Source organism: Balearica regulorum, chromosome 4 (genome assembly GCF_011004875.1).
Source record: "Balearica regulorum gibbericeps isolate bBalReg1 chromosome 4, bBalReg1.pri, whole genome shotgun sequence".
Lineage (NCBI taxonomy): Eukaryota > Metazoa > Chordata > Aves > Gruiformes > Gruidae > Balearica > Balearica regulorum.
Window position 1 is genome coordinate 5,102,490 of NC_046187.1, and position 20,795 is coordinate 5,123,284.

General features: G+C 38.7%; 1 protein-coding gene, 1 long non-coding RNA gene and 1 other non-coding gene across 4 annotated transcripts in view; 2 read left to right on the forward strand and 1 right to left on the reverse strand.

Annotated features, from left to right (window-relative positions):
- The first annotated feature begins 469 nt into the window (after positions 1-469).
- On the forward strand, positions 470-2,553 carry LOC142601639 (uncharacterized). Its single transcript, XR_012835168.1, has 2 exons — positions 470-752; positions 1,190-2,553. It is a non-coding gene; the product is annotated as an uncharacterized LOC142601639 (long non-coding RNA).
- Positions 890-1,020, forward strand: LOC142601845 (small nucleolar RNA SNORA24). The gene has a single exon (XR_012835454.1). It is a non-coding gene; the product is annotated as a small nucleolar RNA SNORA24 (small nucleolar RNA).
- Positions 2,554-6,476: 3,923 nt separating the features above from the next.
- PRSS12 (serine protease 12) overlaps positions 6,477-20,795 on the reverse strand; it is a 42,575-nt gene continuing 28,256 nt past the window's right edge. The window contains exons 9-13 of one of the 2 annotated variants that reach the window (XM_075751025.1): positions 18,585-18,790; positions 17,846-17,924; positions 15,669-15,791; positions 9,845-10,125; positions 6,477-7,899 (exon numbers count right to left, since the gene is read on the reverse strand). In XM_075751025.1, coding sequence (XP_075607140.1) covers positions 7,592-7,899; positions 9,845-10,125; positions 15,669-15,791; positions 17,846-17,924; positions 18,585-18,790 — 997 coding nt within the window. In that variant the 3' untranslated portion in view covers positions 6,477-7,591. Of the gene's footprint in view, positions 7,900-9,844; positions 10,126-15,668; positions 15,810-17,845; positions 17,925-18,584; positions 18,791-20,795 lie in introns of both variants that reach the window. The other variant, XM_075751024.1, reaches the window with a different exon arrangement.

Here is a 20,795-nt window from a genome sequence, read left to right on the forward strand (position 1 = left end):
GAAAATTACCCATGTTCACCTAAAGGGATGACTTCATTTTTCTATCACATCATTCACAACTTCTTTTTTAGCCCATGGTGATCAAATAACAAACAACAGTGGTTTAGCATTTAAGGCCCATCTTACGACTTGCCCAAGCATACACATGCATATACACATACATACACGTATCTCTGTCTACATATAGACAGCAGCAGCGATGGGTAGACCAGCTGAAGAGAACTGCCTTGGTTTGGGGGGTAACTGCAGCCTCTTTTCCGCGCATCCCTTAATCCCTTTTCTCCTACTCAGTAGCTTCCGAAAGGACCACAAAGCAACCGAGAAGGCGGCAGCCCCGCCCCGCGTTCGCCCCGCCCCGCCCCTAGTGCTCGGCCGCCACCCCCTGCCCGCCGTCGCCGGCCCCGCCCTTGGCCCCGCCCCAGGGCACGGCCCCGCCCGCCCCGTGGCTGGTGCCAGCTCTCCGACGACGCCCAGTTCCTGCCGGTGCGCGCGGAGGTGGTCTACTGGCGCGCGGCTTCCGAGCCGCTCGCGTGGCTGCTGCTGACGGGCGTTGGTGGTCGCGCGGGGCGGCCGTTGGCGGTCGCGCGCGGCGGCCGTTGGCAGGCAGGCGGTGTGAGGCGGCGCGCGGCGGAGCTAGAGGTACTGACGAGCGGGCGCTCGCGCAGCCGTGAGGTACCGCGGCGGGCTCTTCTCCACAGGCGCCATTGAGCCCGAGCGGAGCCGCCGCGGCAGAGGAATGGAGAGAGCAGCAGGTGGTGAGGAGAGGTGAGGGCCCCGTGGTGAGGAGAAGGGAGGTCGGGGCGGTGGGTGGGAGCCGTTAGGTCGGCGGCGTGGCCGGGGTGAGGGAGGGAAAATGGCGGCCGCCACGTGGCGGGGGTGGAGAGGGGTGATCCATGACTCCATGGGGGCTGCCGCCCGTGGCTGACTCCCTTCCTAGGCATGGAATAGCAAGTCCTTGCTAATTGGCAAAACTTTTACCCTCTTGTGGGTATTAGTCGTTGACTGTGGCAAGTAACAGGCCGAGTCGGCCGAGGTGTGCCGCGCTGTGGGACTGGACTCCCCCTTCCCCCTTTTTGTGTTATTTGTTCGTTTGGTTTTCTGTTTTCTCCTGTTTTTCCTCAATAAGTGGTTAGACCCCAGTTTTAAAACGTTCTCTTCCCCCCCCCTTTTTTTTTTCTCTTCTCCTTAGGAGCGCAGGAGCTGAAGGTACAGAGACGCATCTGTTGCTGTTGAAGATCCTTCCCCCAAAAAGTATGTGATTATGTGTTACATAGTAAGCTCTTAGAACTGAAGCTTTGGGTGGCAATAATACCAATTTGATAATTTATGTTTGGCCACTTAAGCTACTGAGGCTTGTCTGTTGAAATCAAGGTATAGGGTTGGTGTTTTATTTTTAGAGCATGTTTCATTTGTGTGTGTCTCTTATTGACAGAAAAACATAACCAAGCGCATAAGTCAGTGTGACTAGGATGAGCTGGGCTTAGGTGTAGACGTATTAGCTATGCTAGGAATACTGGATTATGATAAAATGTATGTTACCAGTACTTTTGCCTGCCAAAGTGGAGACATTGGAATCCACAGATTTCTTGGGGACGTCTGTGCAAGAGGAATGTCTTTTTTAATAAGCATGTTTCTGATTTAATGAAGTAAGTACTAAGAGTAATCTGCAACTGCAGGAGCAGAGGGAAACGTCACGTTGATACTAAGAGCTTTGTTTCAGAGCAGTTTACAACTCCTAGGAGGGCATCATACTGTTCAGTGATGTTTGTTGTCTTGTATGTGTTTCTGGTAGCGATATTAAACTGCCTCAAAACTTGTTTTTACAGGGGAAAAACACTCTTGAGTTGTGATGACGGAAGATGGGGCTAAATTCCACATGTGAATTCTAGGAGTAGCTGTGACTAGAATTGTAGTTTTTACTTAGGTTAAGGGTGGAGCTGTCTAATCTTCTGGAATTGATGCCTTTTAAAGCAATAATATTTCTCGTTCTCAAGCACAGCTAGCAAAAGCTAATTTTATGCTAGGTCTTAATCTCCCTTTAGACTTAACAGCTTTTTAAAATTCAGTTCAGACTTGCAGCCTGAATGAGGTGTTCTGCAGTCCGTCTCATCTTTGCAAAGAAGGGCTGGAATGTAGCGTACTCTGCCTGAAATTAGTCTTCACTGCTTCTGCACAAATAAAAATACAATTAGGATGACTAGCTGGTTTTGTGCTGCTTTCAGGGATCTTCTACTGCTCCTGTCTTTAGGCTGTCGCCTTAAGCAATTATGATCATGCTCTCAGTAATTTAGTGGCTATGCTGTACTCTGTCTTGTGGTGACCATACTGCAGTATTATTAAATCCAGCGATGTGTGCACCTTCAGTGATGGCTCTTCTGCTATTCAAGTGTGTTGGAAAGGTTGTTGCAAGGAGTGCACATGTACTGGATAAGCTGAAGGTAAGTTGGTGAAGTCTAGAAAATGAATGTGAAATGTACAGTCATAATTTTAGTACATATGACAATGTAAAGTATTCAGATGTATCAATAAATCAATAAAGAGACATCAGCTTTCACTGCAAGTGTCGCTTCTTCCTTACAAGACTACTGATAACCAAGATCAGACCTGTACGTGATCTTTGGAGTTACCGATACATGCCAAATCTGCCTGTTGTAGGGATACAGCTTTTGATAGCTGGGCCTTACATGGGTGACTCTGTGTGGTTTCAGGCCAAAGCTGACTGTGGCTGATGCGGTGTCTGGGAGCCATTCCAGAAGTCACATGATTTTAATCAGTTACTGCTGCAGGGGAGAAATGGTGCCTTTGAATCGTGCTGGTCTTTTAATCTCAGTTGCAGAGGGATCCTTTATTTAATCCATATTCAATAAAAGAATATACAGAGCTCCAGTAGATGGTGAATCGTAGCAGAACCAGACAAGATAACCTGTTTTACTTAAATGTACTGTCTTCACTAATGGCACCCATGCTGGCACAATCTCTTGTGGAATATCTTCCAGTTAATAAGGAATTTTTTTTTTTTTTTTTTCAAATCATTGCAAACAAAAGTTAGAGGGGAACAGGGGCTTTGAAAGGACTGGGAAACAAAATCTGCACAGCTAGAACTGAGATAGGCAGTGCAATTACTGCTGAGTACTTGGCAACTGAGGGGAAGGATTCTTATTTGAAGTGGATGGGGGTGGAATTGCGGACTTTACATCATGGATTAGATCTGAGGAAATTACTTCCGATGTCATGTTAGTCACACTTTGGAAGAGACTAGTAGGGAGATTAGGGAGCTGTCATAGGAAACCTACCTTTTTTTTTTTTTTTTTAAGCATGTACTTTTCCGGCCATTGCCAAAGTATAGCTGAATGTATATTCTGTGTGGAGCTATAATAAGTGGTACTACACCTGCTTAATTGGTGGTGTGCAATTACTCTTCTAAATAGCTCTGCATACAACCCTATCATATGACATCTTTACTGCTTAGGATTCCAAGTTTGTGGCTGCCAAGCATGGTAGCCACAATCATGAGCATGTGCTGTGAATTTCCTTTTCTCCAAAAAGAGTGGACTTGTGTAGTAACCTTAGTGCTTTTAGGAAAAAAAGTGAATGCATCTATTCTACAAATTTTGACTTTCTGGTGTTGGCTTTTAGCTACTGTATGGCATTACAGTGATGTGGTAGTCTGATGTGTTACCCCAGTTCCCTTGAATGTTAACAGTTGCTTTTATCAGCAATTGCTTTTTAAATCTATTTTAGCAATTTCAGTGCATAACAACTGATTGGTCTTTTTTGTTTGTTCAGGTTTTTTTGTTTTTACAAGTTGCCCTTTGAAAACTGACTGTCCTGTCTATAGCAGAGGATCCTTTTGTGTCAAACTGTAACTTAGAGGAGGATCATGTAGTTATCCTGCTAGTCCATCGGTGAGCCAAGTGATGAGGTCGCTGGGATTTCCCCCTGGATAAATTGGCCTGGTGGCTTGATCTGGCCTGTAGGTTAGATTTGTGAACATTCAATTTTGAATTCATCAAATATTTAGAACTTGGAAACATAAAACAATGGGTTTCAATCAAGTAGGAAAAACTAATTTTCAAGATGATGGTCAAATACAAAAGTATGAACTATAATGTTTGGTGTCAGTATCTCTTAGTAGTTTTGAGGGCTCAGTGAGGTTACATAGCCTTTCCTGTGACTGAAGCTTTCCATGAACATCCAGTCGCATGCACAGAGGGTAGTGAAATCTGCTTTCCCTCATTACTTGAGAACAATAGAAGTATTCTCACAAGAGGTGGCTTTTTCATTTCCGTGTGGCTTACAATGGCTTGTTTCTCATGATTTATCTTAACATTTAATTGCCATTTCCCAAACAACTGTTTTTCTTTCCAATCTATTCCTGTTGCATCTTAGCTCTTACCACTATAGTTCTTCCTTATTTTTCTCCACCCTCATCCATCTGCAGTTACATCCAGTGTCTCACACCTCTCCAACTTTCACCCATCCCAGGTTTTTTTTTCCTTTACATTGCTACGAAGGTAAATAGTTCTTTCTAAACTGTTAAGTCCTCTTTTCCCTGTTTGTGGTTGATTGGTGTTGCATTTGCAGGAAGTTACATGGTCAGTTTCTGTGTTCCATGGTAAATAAATGGAATAGGAACTACTGCATGTGAGCAGGTATCTAATGTGTATGAGGTAGGTCTGGTCTTATCTACCTCAGTTGACTGCATTTGCTGTTACCCAGGAGCTTGGAGCACAAACAAAAAACATTTTTCTTTCCTGATACCACAAACTTCTTGTTTTCTGGGTGGTTTCTTCTACTGGGATCTGCTACTTGAGCCTAGTTGTTTTAACCTTTTGTATGTTATGTTCTGCGATCACCACTCTGAAATTGTAACAGCATTAAAATGTTCTTGAGTATAAATATTCTAGCACTTGAAAGCATGAAATATGTCAATAACATTGAAAAGGATGGACAACATTGATTCAGGACTGACTTTTTGTTAAATATAAGCTTATTACAGTGCTGTGATTTTTTCTGGAAATAAGGCAGCTGAGATTATAGATATTCTCCATATAATGATCATAAAATGGGATCTTGGTTTATCTGTGGCTTACAGACAAGTGCCCCTTTACTTTGGGAAGTTGTACAGGGTTGAGATAAATGCATGTTAAAGTAATGCTTCTTCTGTTGTTTATTTTATTTGTCTGTATATTCTCTGGAAAATGGACAAAAACTTGGGAGCTTCAGGGGGACTGCATCTAACTAAACTGTCACAATGTTGGGCAACATGGATGGATTACACATCAGTATTTAAAATAGTCATCTAATCTGGTAATAGCAGCGCCAACTGTTGTCTTAGTTTATGCCACCATTAACACTGTGACCCACCTGCTTAATACAAAAAATCCTTAGTGTGGGCTGAAGAGCAGGGTTTATTTCTACAACCTTGTATGTCTTAAAATGTTGAACAAAGAGGAGAGCACCAAGGGTCAAAAAATTCTTAAGCAGTTTTAAGAGTGTAGGATAAACTTCATTATGACAACCTAACTGGTCTAAGTTAAAGAACACAAGGCACTAGGAATTCCATCGTACAGAACAAACTCCATCTCTGAGAAAATGGCCCAAAGCTTATATGCTTTGAAGAAAATATTTTCAAGAGCACCCTTTTTAACTTAAGAAAGCTCATGTGAAGCTTACCCAGCTGATGTTCCTGCAGCATCTGCTTGTACATTATCCACAAGATTAATGTATAAAACTTAACAGTCACTGTGGCAGTTTTATTGTATACATTTACATCATCAGGCTCATTGAACAAAAATTAGAATGGCATAACAGAATCTCATGTTAGAAACTGAAAAGGCATGCTCTCTGCATGAAAACAGTAGTGCAACATTTTAAAATCTAATAAAGCATCCTATTAAAAGAGCAAAACTAATGAACTACTGTACTAAATCTAAATGTTTACTACATTTAGTATGCAGACTTGATCCTGTCCCCCCCCAGGTAGCAATGTGGTGCAACTCCTAAAAGAAAATTAATTCCCCTGTACACCAAGCATGTATTGCACTATATAGCCTACTTCACCAGAAGTCTCAAAATAATGGGTCTTGTATAGCAAAGCCTTGATGGTACAAGTAGATACATTTTGATAGATTTACTTCCCCTTTCCTTTAATTAAAAGGGCTATGTATAAGTAAAAATGTAAATGTTTTTAAAGTTCACCAGCAGAGTATTTCACATAGGTCCTAACAGTAGGTCATCACAGTGGTATGATTTTTGACATTTTTAAATAAAATACTTAAAACTATTTCAAATAGTGTGGAATTACAGAAAACTAAAATGTATTAAAGCACCGCGTGTACTAGTTTAGCACCAGTTCAAACAAGATATTTAAACTAGTCATGACCCTTGAAAACTAAGTTTGAGATCGGAGAGAAATTAAGGGCCAAATCTTCGATCACATGGGCTTCTGCAATATCATCGCCACTTTTGTATGCAAGTACCTTAGAAGTCACTGAAAACTATCCAACTCTCACCTTTCCTGTAAGACAAGTCAGAACCAGTATTGCAACTAAGCAAGAGAGAGTTATCTAAATATTACCTTGTGGAAAATAGTAGTTTAAGACTTTATAGACCTTCTCAGGTTTTGGCTCAACATCTCCAGTATTTGCATTGAATGTACTTACAACTTTCTCTTGTGGGATTGACAGGGGTTCTTAGTGTTACTTGAGTGAAGCCCCTCCAAAACCAGCAATGAGAGGATTGGGATGTTTTTCTGTTAGTCTGATACTGTATTGACAGCTAGCAGTAAATATGAAAAGTAAATTCTCTCTGAAATGCTGTGTGTACTAAAAATGATGAATTTCAGAGAGAAATCTAGAGGAAAGAAAATAAGAGGTCGTTTATTTTGATCTAGCTCTTGCAGATCTGTGTAGGATGTTTGCAGGGAAACTAACTTCCAGTGTACTACCTGTTTTACTTAGGAATGTACTTTATGCACACTAAGCTGTGAGAACATTTATCAGAATAGCTGGGGATCTGATTATTGACAAATATTTTCCTTCTAACATTTAATACATACTCAGGATTACTTACCAAGTATCAACCTGCTAATGGTCTCATTAGCTAATGAAACATGAGTCAAAATTAGAGGACTAAGTGTAAGATCATAGGAAAACAGTCAAGAACTGATCAAATAAACTAGGCTGAAGATTAACTTTGAGATCTGTAATTAATTCTAGAGAAGCTTGGAGCATAAATAGCTAATACAGTCTTCTGGTGGCAGTGGATCTCCTAGTGAACTTTCCAGCTGTCCTGCTCCAACGTTACTCTGAGCTTGCTATCACTTTTCCCTTATCTTAGATACATGGTAACTTGTTTGTGCAATATATATATATATATATAAACTTCCTTAACACAGAGGGATTTTGTTTGGATAGTAATCCCTAGCTGGAAAGGTTGTGTGTATACAGCTTAGGTTTAACAAAAACACATGGATCAGGAAAATGTGTCTGTTTCCCTTCACTGTGGGCCCCAGCTGTGCACTGTCTGTGCTGTTCAAATTGTCCTGCCTCAAGCTTTGTTAATAAAGTTTGGTTTGCATTGTGGACATTCATAGTTTGGTCACACTTTTTATCCAGGGTACAAAAGATGATACTTTTGTGTAGACACCTGGAGAATCTTTCACTCCACAGCCATAGCCCCAGGAGGTCACACCATACACAACCCAGCTTTCCCCTGGACGTTCACACATCAGTGGTCCACCACTGTCCCCTTGGCAGCTATCAACACGTTTCTGTTCCTGGACATTTCCAGCACAGAGCATTCTTCCTGTGAATCTTCTTTTGTAACGCTCTTCGCATACCCTCTTGGGAAGTAAGGGGATGGCAGCCTGTTGTAATGTTCTTGAATAAGCTCTTCCTGAAAAGAGGACCCAAATTATTTTCTCATTATGGTGATTGGTCTTGGAAATAGAAATGTGATTTAATCCAATTTTTGCTGTCAGTCATTCACGTTGTTTTGTCATTAAATGACTGAAAATAAAACTAAATACTGAACAAATATACTGTGCATTAAATATAATACTAAAATACTATATAGATATTGTAAATATGGAATGTAGATTTAAAAAAAAAAAACAAACTTAACATTTAGGATATAGCTTTATTCCTTGTGTTCACTGGATCTTTCCAAGGCTGGAGTTAGTTTTGTTCCAAACATACTCTGTGTCTTCTGTGAGAATATATGCCTTAATACTTAAATGGGGAAGCTATTTTTGGGAATCTTGAGCAGTGGAGACTAAAGCTGTAGAAACACTTCATTTCTAGGTCACCAGTTCAAATCTAGTCTAGCTCAGCCTGACAGGTGCTGCATCCTCTGTTGGCTTCCAAGTACTGCATCCAGGCACCCGTTGTGCTTATGCCGTGTAAGTACACACAAGCTTGCTTGTCCCCTCAACTGAGGAGCTAACCTTGCTGAGAACAAGCGTATTCTGGTAGGGATCAGCAGCGTCACTTGAATCTTGTACAATCCTGGTAATTTCTATGCACCAGAGTACTAATTGCACTCCTGACCAAAAGGAATCTTCATTTTGTGGGGGTGACCAGAACCTGTCCTTTGGTTTTCTTTGTCTGTAGTGATTCCTGCATTGTATAAGCACTGTTCTGCTTATAAAATGTCAAGATTTAAATAATTTAGGGTTTTTTCTATAGCTTGCACTGCTTTTTTCAGTTGGAAACATGAGAAATTAAAGCTAGTTTTGGGTTTTTTTTTAAGTAAAATCTTAATGCTTGTAAAGTAATTATGATTCATATAGTAAGTGTGAAGTACTGTAATGATGTAATTTCTCACCGTAATTAAAGCCAATTATTGCACTCATTAATGTTTCCTTAAATAGATGTCCTAAGTTAACAGTATTGCAGAACTTTCAGTGAATTGTGTAAAAAGCTAGATAGAGCTTGGCAATGAATTAGCAATTGTTTTTAGCAAAAACCCCACCCTACAAGTCTATCTTCTTTATTGTAGTACAGTGACCCAGACATCTGTGCACACAGATTAATCCATGTAAGGAGGAAGAACTGATATTTTGCCTTGTCGCCTTGTCTCCTTGCCAGTTTGAATGAGTCAGTGGAACAAAGGCTCAAGTGTGGTTGCTGTCTTGCACTGTATTCAGCACCATAAAAACATGAAAGTAAAACATGGTTATTAATTTGTTAAACATTTAAAGGACAAAGACCTTTGAAGAGGAAGAATCTTGTACTGATTTAAAAAGTGACTAGTTTGTTCCAGAAGCCTGGATTGCAGATTGCATTGTGGGTCTTGTAAACTTTGGCAAGATGTTCTCTTATTTAAATCTAACTGCTGATTGAAAATGTTAGTGGTAACAAAGGAGACTAAAAATGTCATTTGAAATTCTATTAGGTGTGTATTTTGTATCCATTTTTCTATTGAAGTATTTAAATAACCTTTCTAAAATATTCAGTGTACTTACCTTAAAACCAAATATATTAGAGCTGTTAGTTATGTTCTGAGGCAGGGAGTGATAAGCTGCTGCACAGGGTGTGCCTGGCAAGAAATAAACTTTTCATTCATGCTTGTCAATCTTAATGAGGCCATTTTACTGTGTAGTTCTGTGATTCGGAGTGGCATGGTTAATTGCCACTTTTCAAACACAAACTAAATTCAGTAAACAAAGTGTTCTCATTCCTGTTTAAGGAGAGAAAATATTCCCCTATGTAAAAAGAGTAAAATTGTTCCATTTTGGGCATTTTCTTATTTTAGGTATTTGAGATTTTTTTTTTTTTTTTTTAAATAAGCAGCCTCAGGTAACGAGATCGATGGGTGGAAGTCATTAAAACATTTTTACCTGTGTCACCCCATCCAGTGATAAAACAGTTGGGAGCAGTTTTCTGTGGTCTCTCTCTCCTTAATGGCAAACAAGCAGGTAAGACATGGGTACTAAATCTGGCACACTGTTCTTCTGGCCCCTGTAGCCTCACTAATGCAATGTCATAGTCGCTGCTGTCGGGCCTGTACTCTTTATGCATCACAATCTGTTGGACTCCAATTTCTTCCTCATACTCTTCTGGTACCAGTGTGTGATAGTCTCCAACTCGCACAGCATAGTTCCGAGTGGTGTTGCCATACCTAAGTTTGAGGTGAAAACAAATAGGGCCGGTTCATGCAGAAACAGATCCTGAGCGTGCGAACAGATTTGAGGAGTGTCTTTATTACTCATATGAATACCGATACCAAAAGGGTTTTTAAAGAGCAAAGTTGCTTTCTCAGCTGTTTAGATTAACATTCAAGTGTGTCCTAAAGAATATGAAAAAAACTTTTCCTGAAGTTTAAGGTTGGACTATGTTCCTTTTTTGTGTATTTTCACAAGCAAGGTTTCTTGTGGCCATCTGCCATGACTGGCACATATCTCAAAGGTGCAAGCAACATCTGTGTTATAAATGTATTTCATAAGGGTAACACAAACTGCCAGTAATTATAAAGAAAACCTCAGTACTAACATCACTGTGATGCTGCAGATAATTACTGAAATGAAAACAGTTTTCAAGCTTGCTTTGTAGGCTGGTTGAGAAATTCTAGAGGCTTAGATAACTTGATAAAAAAAGGAAAACAAAGCATATGTGCATCACAAGCACCTATTGTCAAAGTGACAGAAGGCCTGTAAATCTTAGACTTGTTTTACATCTAATATGACCCCATTTCTTTTCACATCATAGACTAAATGGTAAATACCTTAGAGATGATTAATGTGGCTGAAACAACAGTTTTCTGTGCATGCCTTTGGAGATTTTTGGATTACAGGACACACATCCCTTCTCAGGAAAATGCAAATAAGGGACTACTGTTGGGTACATTTATTTATTTAAAAATCTGGTTAAGCTAACCTAAATATTTTTCCTTTGACTTCTCCCTTTCCCTCATAGCCTTCAACAGGAAATTTGTAATACATGTGCAGAAAATACCCTACAGTGTTCTATCACCTTCTAACCTATAGTTGTTCTTTTTATATCACTCCATAGTGTATTTCCTAGAACTACAGTTTAAAGATTTCTGAATTGGTTGCAGCAAGAGAAACTACCAAATCAAGGGCAAGTATATTGATCGCTTTGGCCATCTTTTTCATGGAAGTACCCACGATGTTGATTGTTTGACAGAAAGCATGCTACTATGGTATATAAGGCAGTTTAAATACACTGTGAAAACCAAACTGACAGATCCTGGTAGCTCATTTTATTGTATAAGCTAATCAATGCATTGGTCCCCTGTGAAACTCTTGGAACAGAGGAATAAAACACCCAGCTATAAAATGTTGTATACACTGACAGCACAACTCCTGTGCCCCTCTCCAAAGTGGGCAAGGTCAGTGTAGAGGCAGATAGCTGAGTGGTCAGGGTGCACAGTATCAAACTGTATTTCACTTTTACAAAATCTATTTACAGAACAGATGTAATGCTCAGAACATAAAGGGTGTAGTAACACTGGGATGGGTTATACAGCCAACTAAGTACTTCTCTGGTGTCACTTCTTGGATGGGCAAGATTACAAACAATCTTGGCTGATGCATTAGCCAACTTTGTAACATCTATTTTCCTCAGAGTAATTTAGAAAAGGAAGCTGATACAGAAAGCACTTAACTTACTATTGCAGTAAAATGACTTTGTGTTACTTTCATCTGAATTACTCTAACTTAAATGCAAAACCCCCACTAAAATAAATGGAAGAGTTGTTTTTGTTACTGACATCTCAGATAGATACATTTTTCAGCTCAAATTTCATAACTGCATGATGACGTTCCACTTAAGAATCTCAATGATACAGCAATTTGAGCCCAGTAAGTTCAGTAAAATGATGCCGTTTCCTTTGCCACTTAAGCAATATTAAATAGTTTAATAATTTTTACTACAGCCATTGTTTTTAACTGTTGATCTCATTGCCTTTAAAACCTATCATAAATAGGATTCTGTACCCTAGAATGTATTGCTAGATAATGATCTTTGAATGTTTGAAAGTAATAGTTTAACAATTTTTGGTACACGTCTGAGTGTCACATTGAAATACAAACGTACAAGGTCATTAGCATTAAATATATATTTGCCTGACATAATCTGCCAAAAACATTTCCAGAAGGTCACTGAAAATACTTTTGTAATTTATAGATACACTTTTGGCTCTGTGCAGCAAATCACCTATTAGTGCTATGCTGATAGTTTCTGGATTAGGAAAGCTTGTTTACCTTTAAAATATATTTGCCCATCTAAGTTAACCACTGTGTACATTGACATATAGGTTTTGTATATATAAACAAACACAATCACAGTATTTTGCAGATGTGTAGTATCAGTGGTGCAATGGAAATCTGGCTCTCAACTAGACAAAGGAAATTTTACATGGTATAAATCTGTATTTTTTTTAAATGCAAGGGGTGCCTCTGCATTTTAGTTTATAGACCTTATTCACAACATCAGTTACAGGATTTACCATATACTCTATCCATTATCTTTAATGCACATTGAAGGGGGAAGAGGTTGTGTGGTTTCTTCATATTTTTTTAAACCTCATGGAAGTCAGAGTACTACGGAGTCACTAATGTGTTAGGTGTTTGTAATTTAGATGAGAAATGACCACAGTTCCTTCCTAAACTGATTTAATAACCAAAGGAACTTGATTTTTGTTTATTTTGACTTGTAAGCCTAAGCATGAAGGAAAGTTTTTTATGACTAGTGCATGTCAGCCATATATCAGATAGTATAGCAGAAAACTTGCTGCTTCTATTTAATGTTACATCCTTGATTTTGACAAAAGGAACAGTGTTCCCTTTAACAGGTTCCTGCTGGTTTTCTGTGTTATGGATGATGGTCATTTATAGCAGAATAATGAAGAAAGGAGATCCAGAAAAGCTTATCTTAATTAAAAGTTCTGATTGTGAACATTTAATAGAATGAGAAGTGCTGCTTCTCCTGCAAAAATATGAAACTTTAATAGCTACAAGGCTTCTAGTGAGACACTTAATGAGCAGTCTTTGCACAGCTTTACCATATTTCTATGCACACTCACACACATAAGGCTTTCTTAAACTGATTTCTTCATCTGTAGACAATTACATTTCTTTCCCTGTAGTAGTTGGTATTTGCCAGATGTAATACAGCCTCAGTACATAAAAAAAGGCAAAGTAGCTCAGGGGTGGCCAGTCCTCCTCACCAAAAAGTCACCTCTGACAGAACCACCACAGCTCGTCACACTAGAAGAGTGGAGGCAGAGGAGTCATCTGTGAGTCCTTCATAGCTGGAAAATTATGTTGCTTTCAGAGTATTACCCCTCTGCCGGATGGCTGGGTTGGGCATGCCTTGAAGTTCTAGAGCAACCTGGTGATGTTGCACCTTAGCACCTCCTGTCAGGTTTATTTCCCAGCCAACTGGAGGATGGATTAGTCATCAGCTACCATGCTAATATCATCCTGCTGCCAGTCAAGTAATGTACTGATATTGAAGGCACACCTAAATGCATGTTACCATTCATGCTGAATTTGAGAAAAATTAGTTTTAATTCTGGTGTCTACTTTGGTTTCTGGTGTCTTACTAGGTGTTTGGTTCCACTGTGCCTCAGGTTCTCAAAACAAAATTACTAGGACCATGTTGAAGTATACATGGGCATTCAGGAATGCCTAAAGAAGCACTTAAATAAGAGTTATATTATTAGAATAGTACAATGTTCAAGTAACACTGTACTTCCTAAAATTACATCATGGTCATTATAATTTCCTGTTTTTATATGCCTTGTATTTCTGACTATCCAAAGTTACTATTTTTTTATGTATAAACCTGCAAATTCTCTATAGCTGTCAGAACCACTTGCTAATAAGATGGATGGGTTATGAGAGGAAAAATAGCTTCAAACAATTTTTGATCTTAAATTATTTGTCTGTGAAATTACAGAAACCAGTAATGCTGCTATACTACCAGCAAACAATTCCTTTCATCATGCATAAAATTGTATTTAATTTTTATCCATAGTACAGATGAGACCACTTTTGTTATTTAAGCACTGTTCCAATTTGCAGGGTATGAGAAATGGTATACTGGCCTTTCTCTTGTCTGTGGAAAATATGTGAAGAAGGCGCTTGATCTATAGATAGCTCTTGGAAACCTAGCCCCTTAAAATCACTCTGAGATCATTAGGAAGTTCTGCCCAGTCTGTCCAATGTCAACTTAGAGCTAAAGGTGCCTTCTCTCTTTTACAGTAAGCAGTAGTGCATCCACAGGCTGTTTGGAGTTGCATGCTTAGAACTAGGTTTCACAGTTTTAAATGCAACATCTGGGGCAAAATGCTACTTTGGTCGGTGAGACCACATGTAACAGTTTTAGGATGGCCTGTAACAGACCCGTGCACTAATCTGCAAGTATCATAGGTACAGCGCTGCAGCCGTGCTGCTCATCCATAACACTGCCCCATCATGTGGCTGTTCAGCAAAGTGTCCCAAATGGGCACGCTTTGGCAGCACATTCAGTAACGACTTGGACCCCCAGCTATGTAAGCAAGCCATTGGGAAAAACAGGTAATATATTCTGTTGGGAGTGCTTATGCTAAGAATGCATTGCAATTGCAGCAGCACAGCAAATACTAACTTGGGTCACCAAACTTCATGAAAGCGTTCTAATAAGGCAAAGAATTGGGTAACTAAGATACTGATTTGCACACAGAAAAACTAACTGGCTTCCTGTCATGTCCCTTTTTCTTTCCTTGAAGAGGATCTTTAAGGTAAAAGAAAGGACTGCGTTGTTTTCAAGCCTTTAATCAAAGGCTTTCTCAAGAGCTTAAGTTGCATCCTTAGTAATCACTATAGAGGTGATGAACAGGGGAATAGGAAGCCATTTTCTATAAATTTTGATCATAGAAACCAGAGTGCTTTCATAGTTCTGCAGAAACAACTGGGACATCAGTAGAAGTAGGCAGATGTTCTATTGCGTTTGACCATTTCATCTTGAAATACTACCAAGAAAAGTCCTTCATTATTTTCATGAAACATGAAAATGAGATGTGCATCTGGCGCTAAGCAAGGATAACAGTTTCCATTCAAGTAAAAGTAGATCTGACTCTAGTTATTAGTGTGCTCAAAGTCTGAAGTTAAGATTTCTGCAGCCCACTTGTGCAAATTCTAGCAAATATCCTCAAAACTGCAATGCCATTCTTCTATGCTTTTATACCCGCCCACAGTGCAACCTTTTGTAAGGATTCCAGTGAAATAATTTCTGTCAAAAGCTTAAAATATTAAACCAACTCCCTTACTGTGCAAGTTGGTATTTTTATGTTACAGTAACTTCATTGGCAGTGAATTCCTGATGACAAAAGTACTGGAGAGGGGATATCATGAAAACTGAATAGGAGAATTCTCAGTGACAGAGTATCTATTTATGCAAAAATGGGAAAAGACATTTAAAAAAGCTAGATAATATATATGAATATAAATCTCATGCATGATGACACCCAGAATAATTTCAATGTATTAGGATTTTTTGTTTATTTCGTGGGAAAGGAGGTTTGTTGGTAGGATTTTTTTGAACCAAAGGCAAATTCTTTGGAACTGTTTTCAGTGGGCTTGAACTGGAATTTTTTTGCCTTTACCCAGAACAACCAAGTAGTTTGAAAATACACTTCACTATTGAAGGGAGACCTACCTTTTAAAGCAATGTGCAGCAGTGAGGACCCAGCAGCTGCTGATTAGGGTAGCACCACACAAGAGTCTTCCATCACCATGAGAAGATTTCAGTCGGATTGCAACCTGCCATGGCCAGCCACCCCTACAGAGGGCATAAAACCTTGTGTTCAGGGTACAACAATGGAAAAGTAAGGTAGTCAGTTACCTTCAATGTAAATCCTATTTAGCTTCTTTGACTGACATAGCTTGTAAACCGTGTTATTTATTGAGTAACAGTTGAGAATACCTTCATATTCCTGCAGCATTCAAAATTCCATTTAACAATGGTCAGGATTACTTTACGGATTGTTTGGGTATCTAGCACTCTGAGTGCTTTCTCCCACTGTCAATTATTTTAATTTTCCCTTCTCAGATTGCATTCATTGTGCCAAAAATACATTCTGTGGGGTCCTCGCCAAATACCGTCCAAGTCAACAAACCAGAAATTTCCTGTCAGCTGGAGAGGGGAAAGAAGGGAATTTCTTGAAAAGCTTAACCCAGCATCCTTTCGTGTCTGTGTTAGTATCTTTGTCAGTTCTGAGCTGTTTGAAAAGGGAAGCTGGCAAACCAAGAGGTCTAAAGCAACTGTAGAAACCACAAGTAATAGATTAGCACCTTTTTTTCAGCCTGTGATCATCTGTTTTGTATAGTAAATCTGGGATACATATTTGCAGGCCTATGAAGACAGGATAGATTATTTTTTTCCAGTTTAATAGATTAGCAAAATACGGAATCACAAGGGAGAGATATGCACCTGTGAGCAACAGCAACATCCAAGAATAAGCAAAAAGTACACTTAGGTGTTTTCTGACTACTGTCAACTTGAATAGTAGGTATGCTGGAGTGCAAGAGCTGCCCAGGATCATCTAGTCCAGCTTCCTATCTCAGAGTTGCCAGTGCCAAATGTTTTAAAGTAAGGTGGAAGATTTTACTTCCCATAAAGCATAAAACAATTTAGCTACTTTTCAGTTTTGGAAGATGGGATTTAATATGCCTTTCCAAAATGGCATAATTGCTGGTATGTATATAAATATCCAGTTCCTTTTCAAACTTTTTCAAGTTCTTTGCCTTAATGACTTCTTGTGACAGAGTCCTTCTCTGATACTGTTCATATGTTCCTCTTCTTGATTTTGAAGCATTTCTAAGTATGCTATTGGATTTCTCTCACCTTTTGGCTTCATTTAATGTCCCTGTGCTTATTTATTATGAGATCAAGTTTCTTGTTCTGACTTAATTGTGCAATCCATTATTTGTCACCATTTCATTTCATCCAGTGTCCTTTGTACACATATTCTGAGACAATAATTCTTGCTCTTCTTTTTCTGCACAATGCATTGTTTCTTATGGTCATTTGTCTCCTTACTAAGCTAAGTAATCGTACTTTGCTCTGTGTAACTGTATTTAAATCCTTTTCTGGGCTCCCTCTTGTTACTGTTCTTTGAAGCTCCTCCACTTAGGCAGTGTCTTTTTTTTAAATGGATTGATTGATGCTGTGCATGTACTTTGAAATAGGTTGCCCAATGACATGTAGTGATACTATAAGTGTATTTTTTACAATCCCTTTTGTAAGATTCTGTGAATATATATTTTTTGTGGTTACTCCGAACTGTTACGAAAATAAAGCCTGTACTTCCTATCGTAGCATTTAGTAGTAGTATTCAGTTAATCTGTTTATATTAACTAAATGTAGACTTGTCATTAAAAGCTAAGAACAAAGTGTTAACAGAAAGCCTGGTTTTATAGCAGTGTCATCATTGAGACTTATTTTGTGAATGAAAATCAGGTCTTGGGCAATGAATCATACCCAGGCCTTTTCTTTGGTGTAAGTAGCTTCATGTAGCTGACAATGGGATATCAAGATACCCTTTAGAAAAAAGTAAAATGGTTATTTTGAAAGTAAGAAATTTAACCCAATCAAGGACCAAACCCATAAGCATCTACAGAGTTTCAGCTAAAGCTGCAAGTATTTATCAATGAATATTTTTTAATTTCCTGCCAAGTTTGCTTTGAGTATATTCCTGCTTCTACCTCATGACAAGCCAAAAGAAAAAAACCAACAAACCTACAATAAAACCATAAATTAGGCAAATCACTTAGGGCAAATACATGTCTTAGAAGCTTTACATTCAAAATTACTTGTCTTTACCAAATACTTACCGTAAAGAATTTTTCCCACCAATTATTCGCTTTTGTCGACGATGTAGTAACCTCAATCCACAAACAGAAGCAAGAGAATCTAAACCAGAAAGGGAGATATAGACAGCATTAAATGCAAAATGAAAAGTGGCCAATCTTCAATGAGAGTTAACTAAAAAAATAAAAAGAAAAAAGCTGAAGTTATTCTGTGTTTCATGGTAGTTTTTAACAACTAAATCTTGCTCAGGGAAAATACACTCAATTCTCTCAGAGTTAGAAATTCTTTTTAGCTGAGATCTTTTGACAGTGATCATGGAGCAGTTTACACATTTGTGCTTTGCTTCTCAAGCGTAGGATTTTTTTATAGGGTTCTTCCTTACTTCATGTAAGTGGAAGCAGAACTTGGCATACCTCATACGTCTCAGTCCTCAGCTGAAGATAAGCTATACGTTCAAAAATTGAAAGTAGCTGTCCAGGTTTTTTGCGTTTTCATGTCCCTCGTACAACTTAAGAAACCTGGCTGTCGTGAACTACTACGGTTGACAAATACCCTGTATCATTTGAATAATCTTTTTGATTCCTTTGCACAGCAATAAGATCACACAGTGTAAGCAGAGAGGATCTTCCACCACTTTTGTTTCTAGAATTCTTTTGAAATAACTGTTTCCTCTGTGAGGTGGGATTGTTTACATCTGTCGCTTCCTACCATGACAGTTCCCCATCGAAACCTGTCGGTCTGTCACTCACAACAGGGCTTCACCTTTATTGCTGTTCCCAGGGGCCTTCTTGCTTAGGTGGTCACAGATCACCCCCGCATCCTCGCTGTGACGGCAGTTGTGCGTCCCAATGTCCTGCTTAATGCAATCTGCCAAGGATCTTTCATTTCCTGTGCATTTCACGTTATCCACGTGGATTGGGCCTTTGCCCTCCCCAAAATATGCCATTGTCCTTGCTCTAGCTGGACCTCTGGAAACAGAGCATATTTTTTTAATGAAACATTTTGAGGCATTATTCTGCATTTTACTCAACTGAAATATTTCAGAGTGAGTAGTGAAAGACATTGACGTTTTATTCCAAGACCTGTCACTGATTCACTTGATGACAACTTTTCTTCTCATTGCCTCTGTTACTTTTTTATGTAGGAAAAAAGTAACTGTAACAAATTTGCTACTGTTTATTAATGCTTAAGAAGTGCTTTTATGTATCCAGTTAGAAGGCACTATGCAAAGTATTTTACATTGTAATGGTATTACAAATATCTATACAGCAAAATATATGAAAGCTGCTTTTTCATAATCTCTTTAATCCTTATATAAAATCAGCATCTGTGAATGCTAAAAATAATTTGTTCTGATCTGATTCCCACAGAAAAATGGGCCAGTTATATACAGTATACTTGCAGTGTAGTAGGAGCTATGATTTACAGATCTGTTAGTCGTTAATAGTTATTAACATATTTTGTTGTCATGACATTTTTAAAGTGCACCCCTCAGTTGAGTTCTAAAACTGTAAATTGGAGAAAGGCTGAATGCAGTTAAGTCTCAGCACCCACCTTTTCCTGGGAGGAACCCAGTACTTAGTGCTTTTGTAGCATTTTTGTACGTAGGCCTCAAGGCACTTTACAAAGAAGGTCAGTATGATAATCCTATGCTTGTATAAGTATCAAACCTAAGTATTTAAATGTTGGACTTAGGACATTTTATTAGGGTTTGAAGTCCTGATCCATATAGCTTGTCTGTAATGCCATACAGCTTCAGCCAGGACCGCAGTGTCAGTGGTGTGAATGACCTCTTTTGAATGGTGAACCTTTTTCCCAAATAAGGGAGTGGATAAACAAATGCAATAAAAAACCAACATGACTTGTGGATGTAAGCATCTCATTTGGGAACTTTATGATAGACTTTTACTTGTAATTACTTAGGATAATGCTTCTTAATAAAAAATAGATGGTTTGTTGTATATGGTTTAAGAGTCAGAAAGAATTGTAAGTGGGAGACCACCAAACTGGCTATACAGGAGTGGGGCAGGAAGCCACAGCTGCCTCTAGGTGTGTCTGAACTAGAAGTTTACATATCAGTTAAAAGCAATTCATTGATACTTTATTGTGATAAGAATATACTGAATATTAGATAACTAAAATTTTGCACTATATCATAGGTTTCCATTTTATAGGATATTTTATAATTGCATATTGGAAAGGACAGTACTTCTATATATACAAAAGGGTAACTGCATGTACAATGAAATGCTTGAGTAAAGAAAGAATGAAATTGTGTTAGGCAAGAAAGTATTTATTTTCCTTTACACCTCTTTTTATATCTTTTTTAATACTTGCAGTGTTGGGGAAGATAGGTGAGAATGGCATAAAGAGTTCATGCCCTAGTTCATCAGCTAAGGATTCTTTTTTGGGGAGGAATTTTGATTTGTCATACTATTTTCAAAGCTTCATCATACTAGAAGTGTGGCTGGATCAAACTCAAAAGAATCCAGCCGTCAATTGCCCATATCCATATAATTGAAACATGAAAGTAACACGTACAAGCTGCCTGCTTTTTCAAACTTGCACATAGAAAGCCTTGCCTGTTTGGATTTTTTTTACCACGTATTGAAGGGTAGGCAGGCAGGTTTTCTAAGTAGGGCATGTTGGTTAGAATGCATGAATTGTAAAAAGCCAGGAAAGAGAAGCACGTAAAACATTTGACAGAGATGATACCACAAGGTCAACTATCCTTACACATTTTTAATTTCCAAGGCTAGTGTGTATTTACCAGATAATCCAAAGCTCAACTGACTTTGGAACCAGTATAGGGCAGTCTTTGCCTAATGAGTTTAGTATGATTTAACTTGTCAGTCACAAGCAATGTGTCTCTTCTTGCTCCAAATATTTTTCTTTAGTGAATGATATTCTGATGACAGATAACAACAAAAAATGTCCACTCTCTGTATCTGTGGACAGCTGATGTGTCCATGT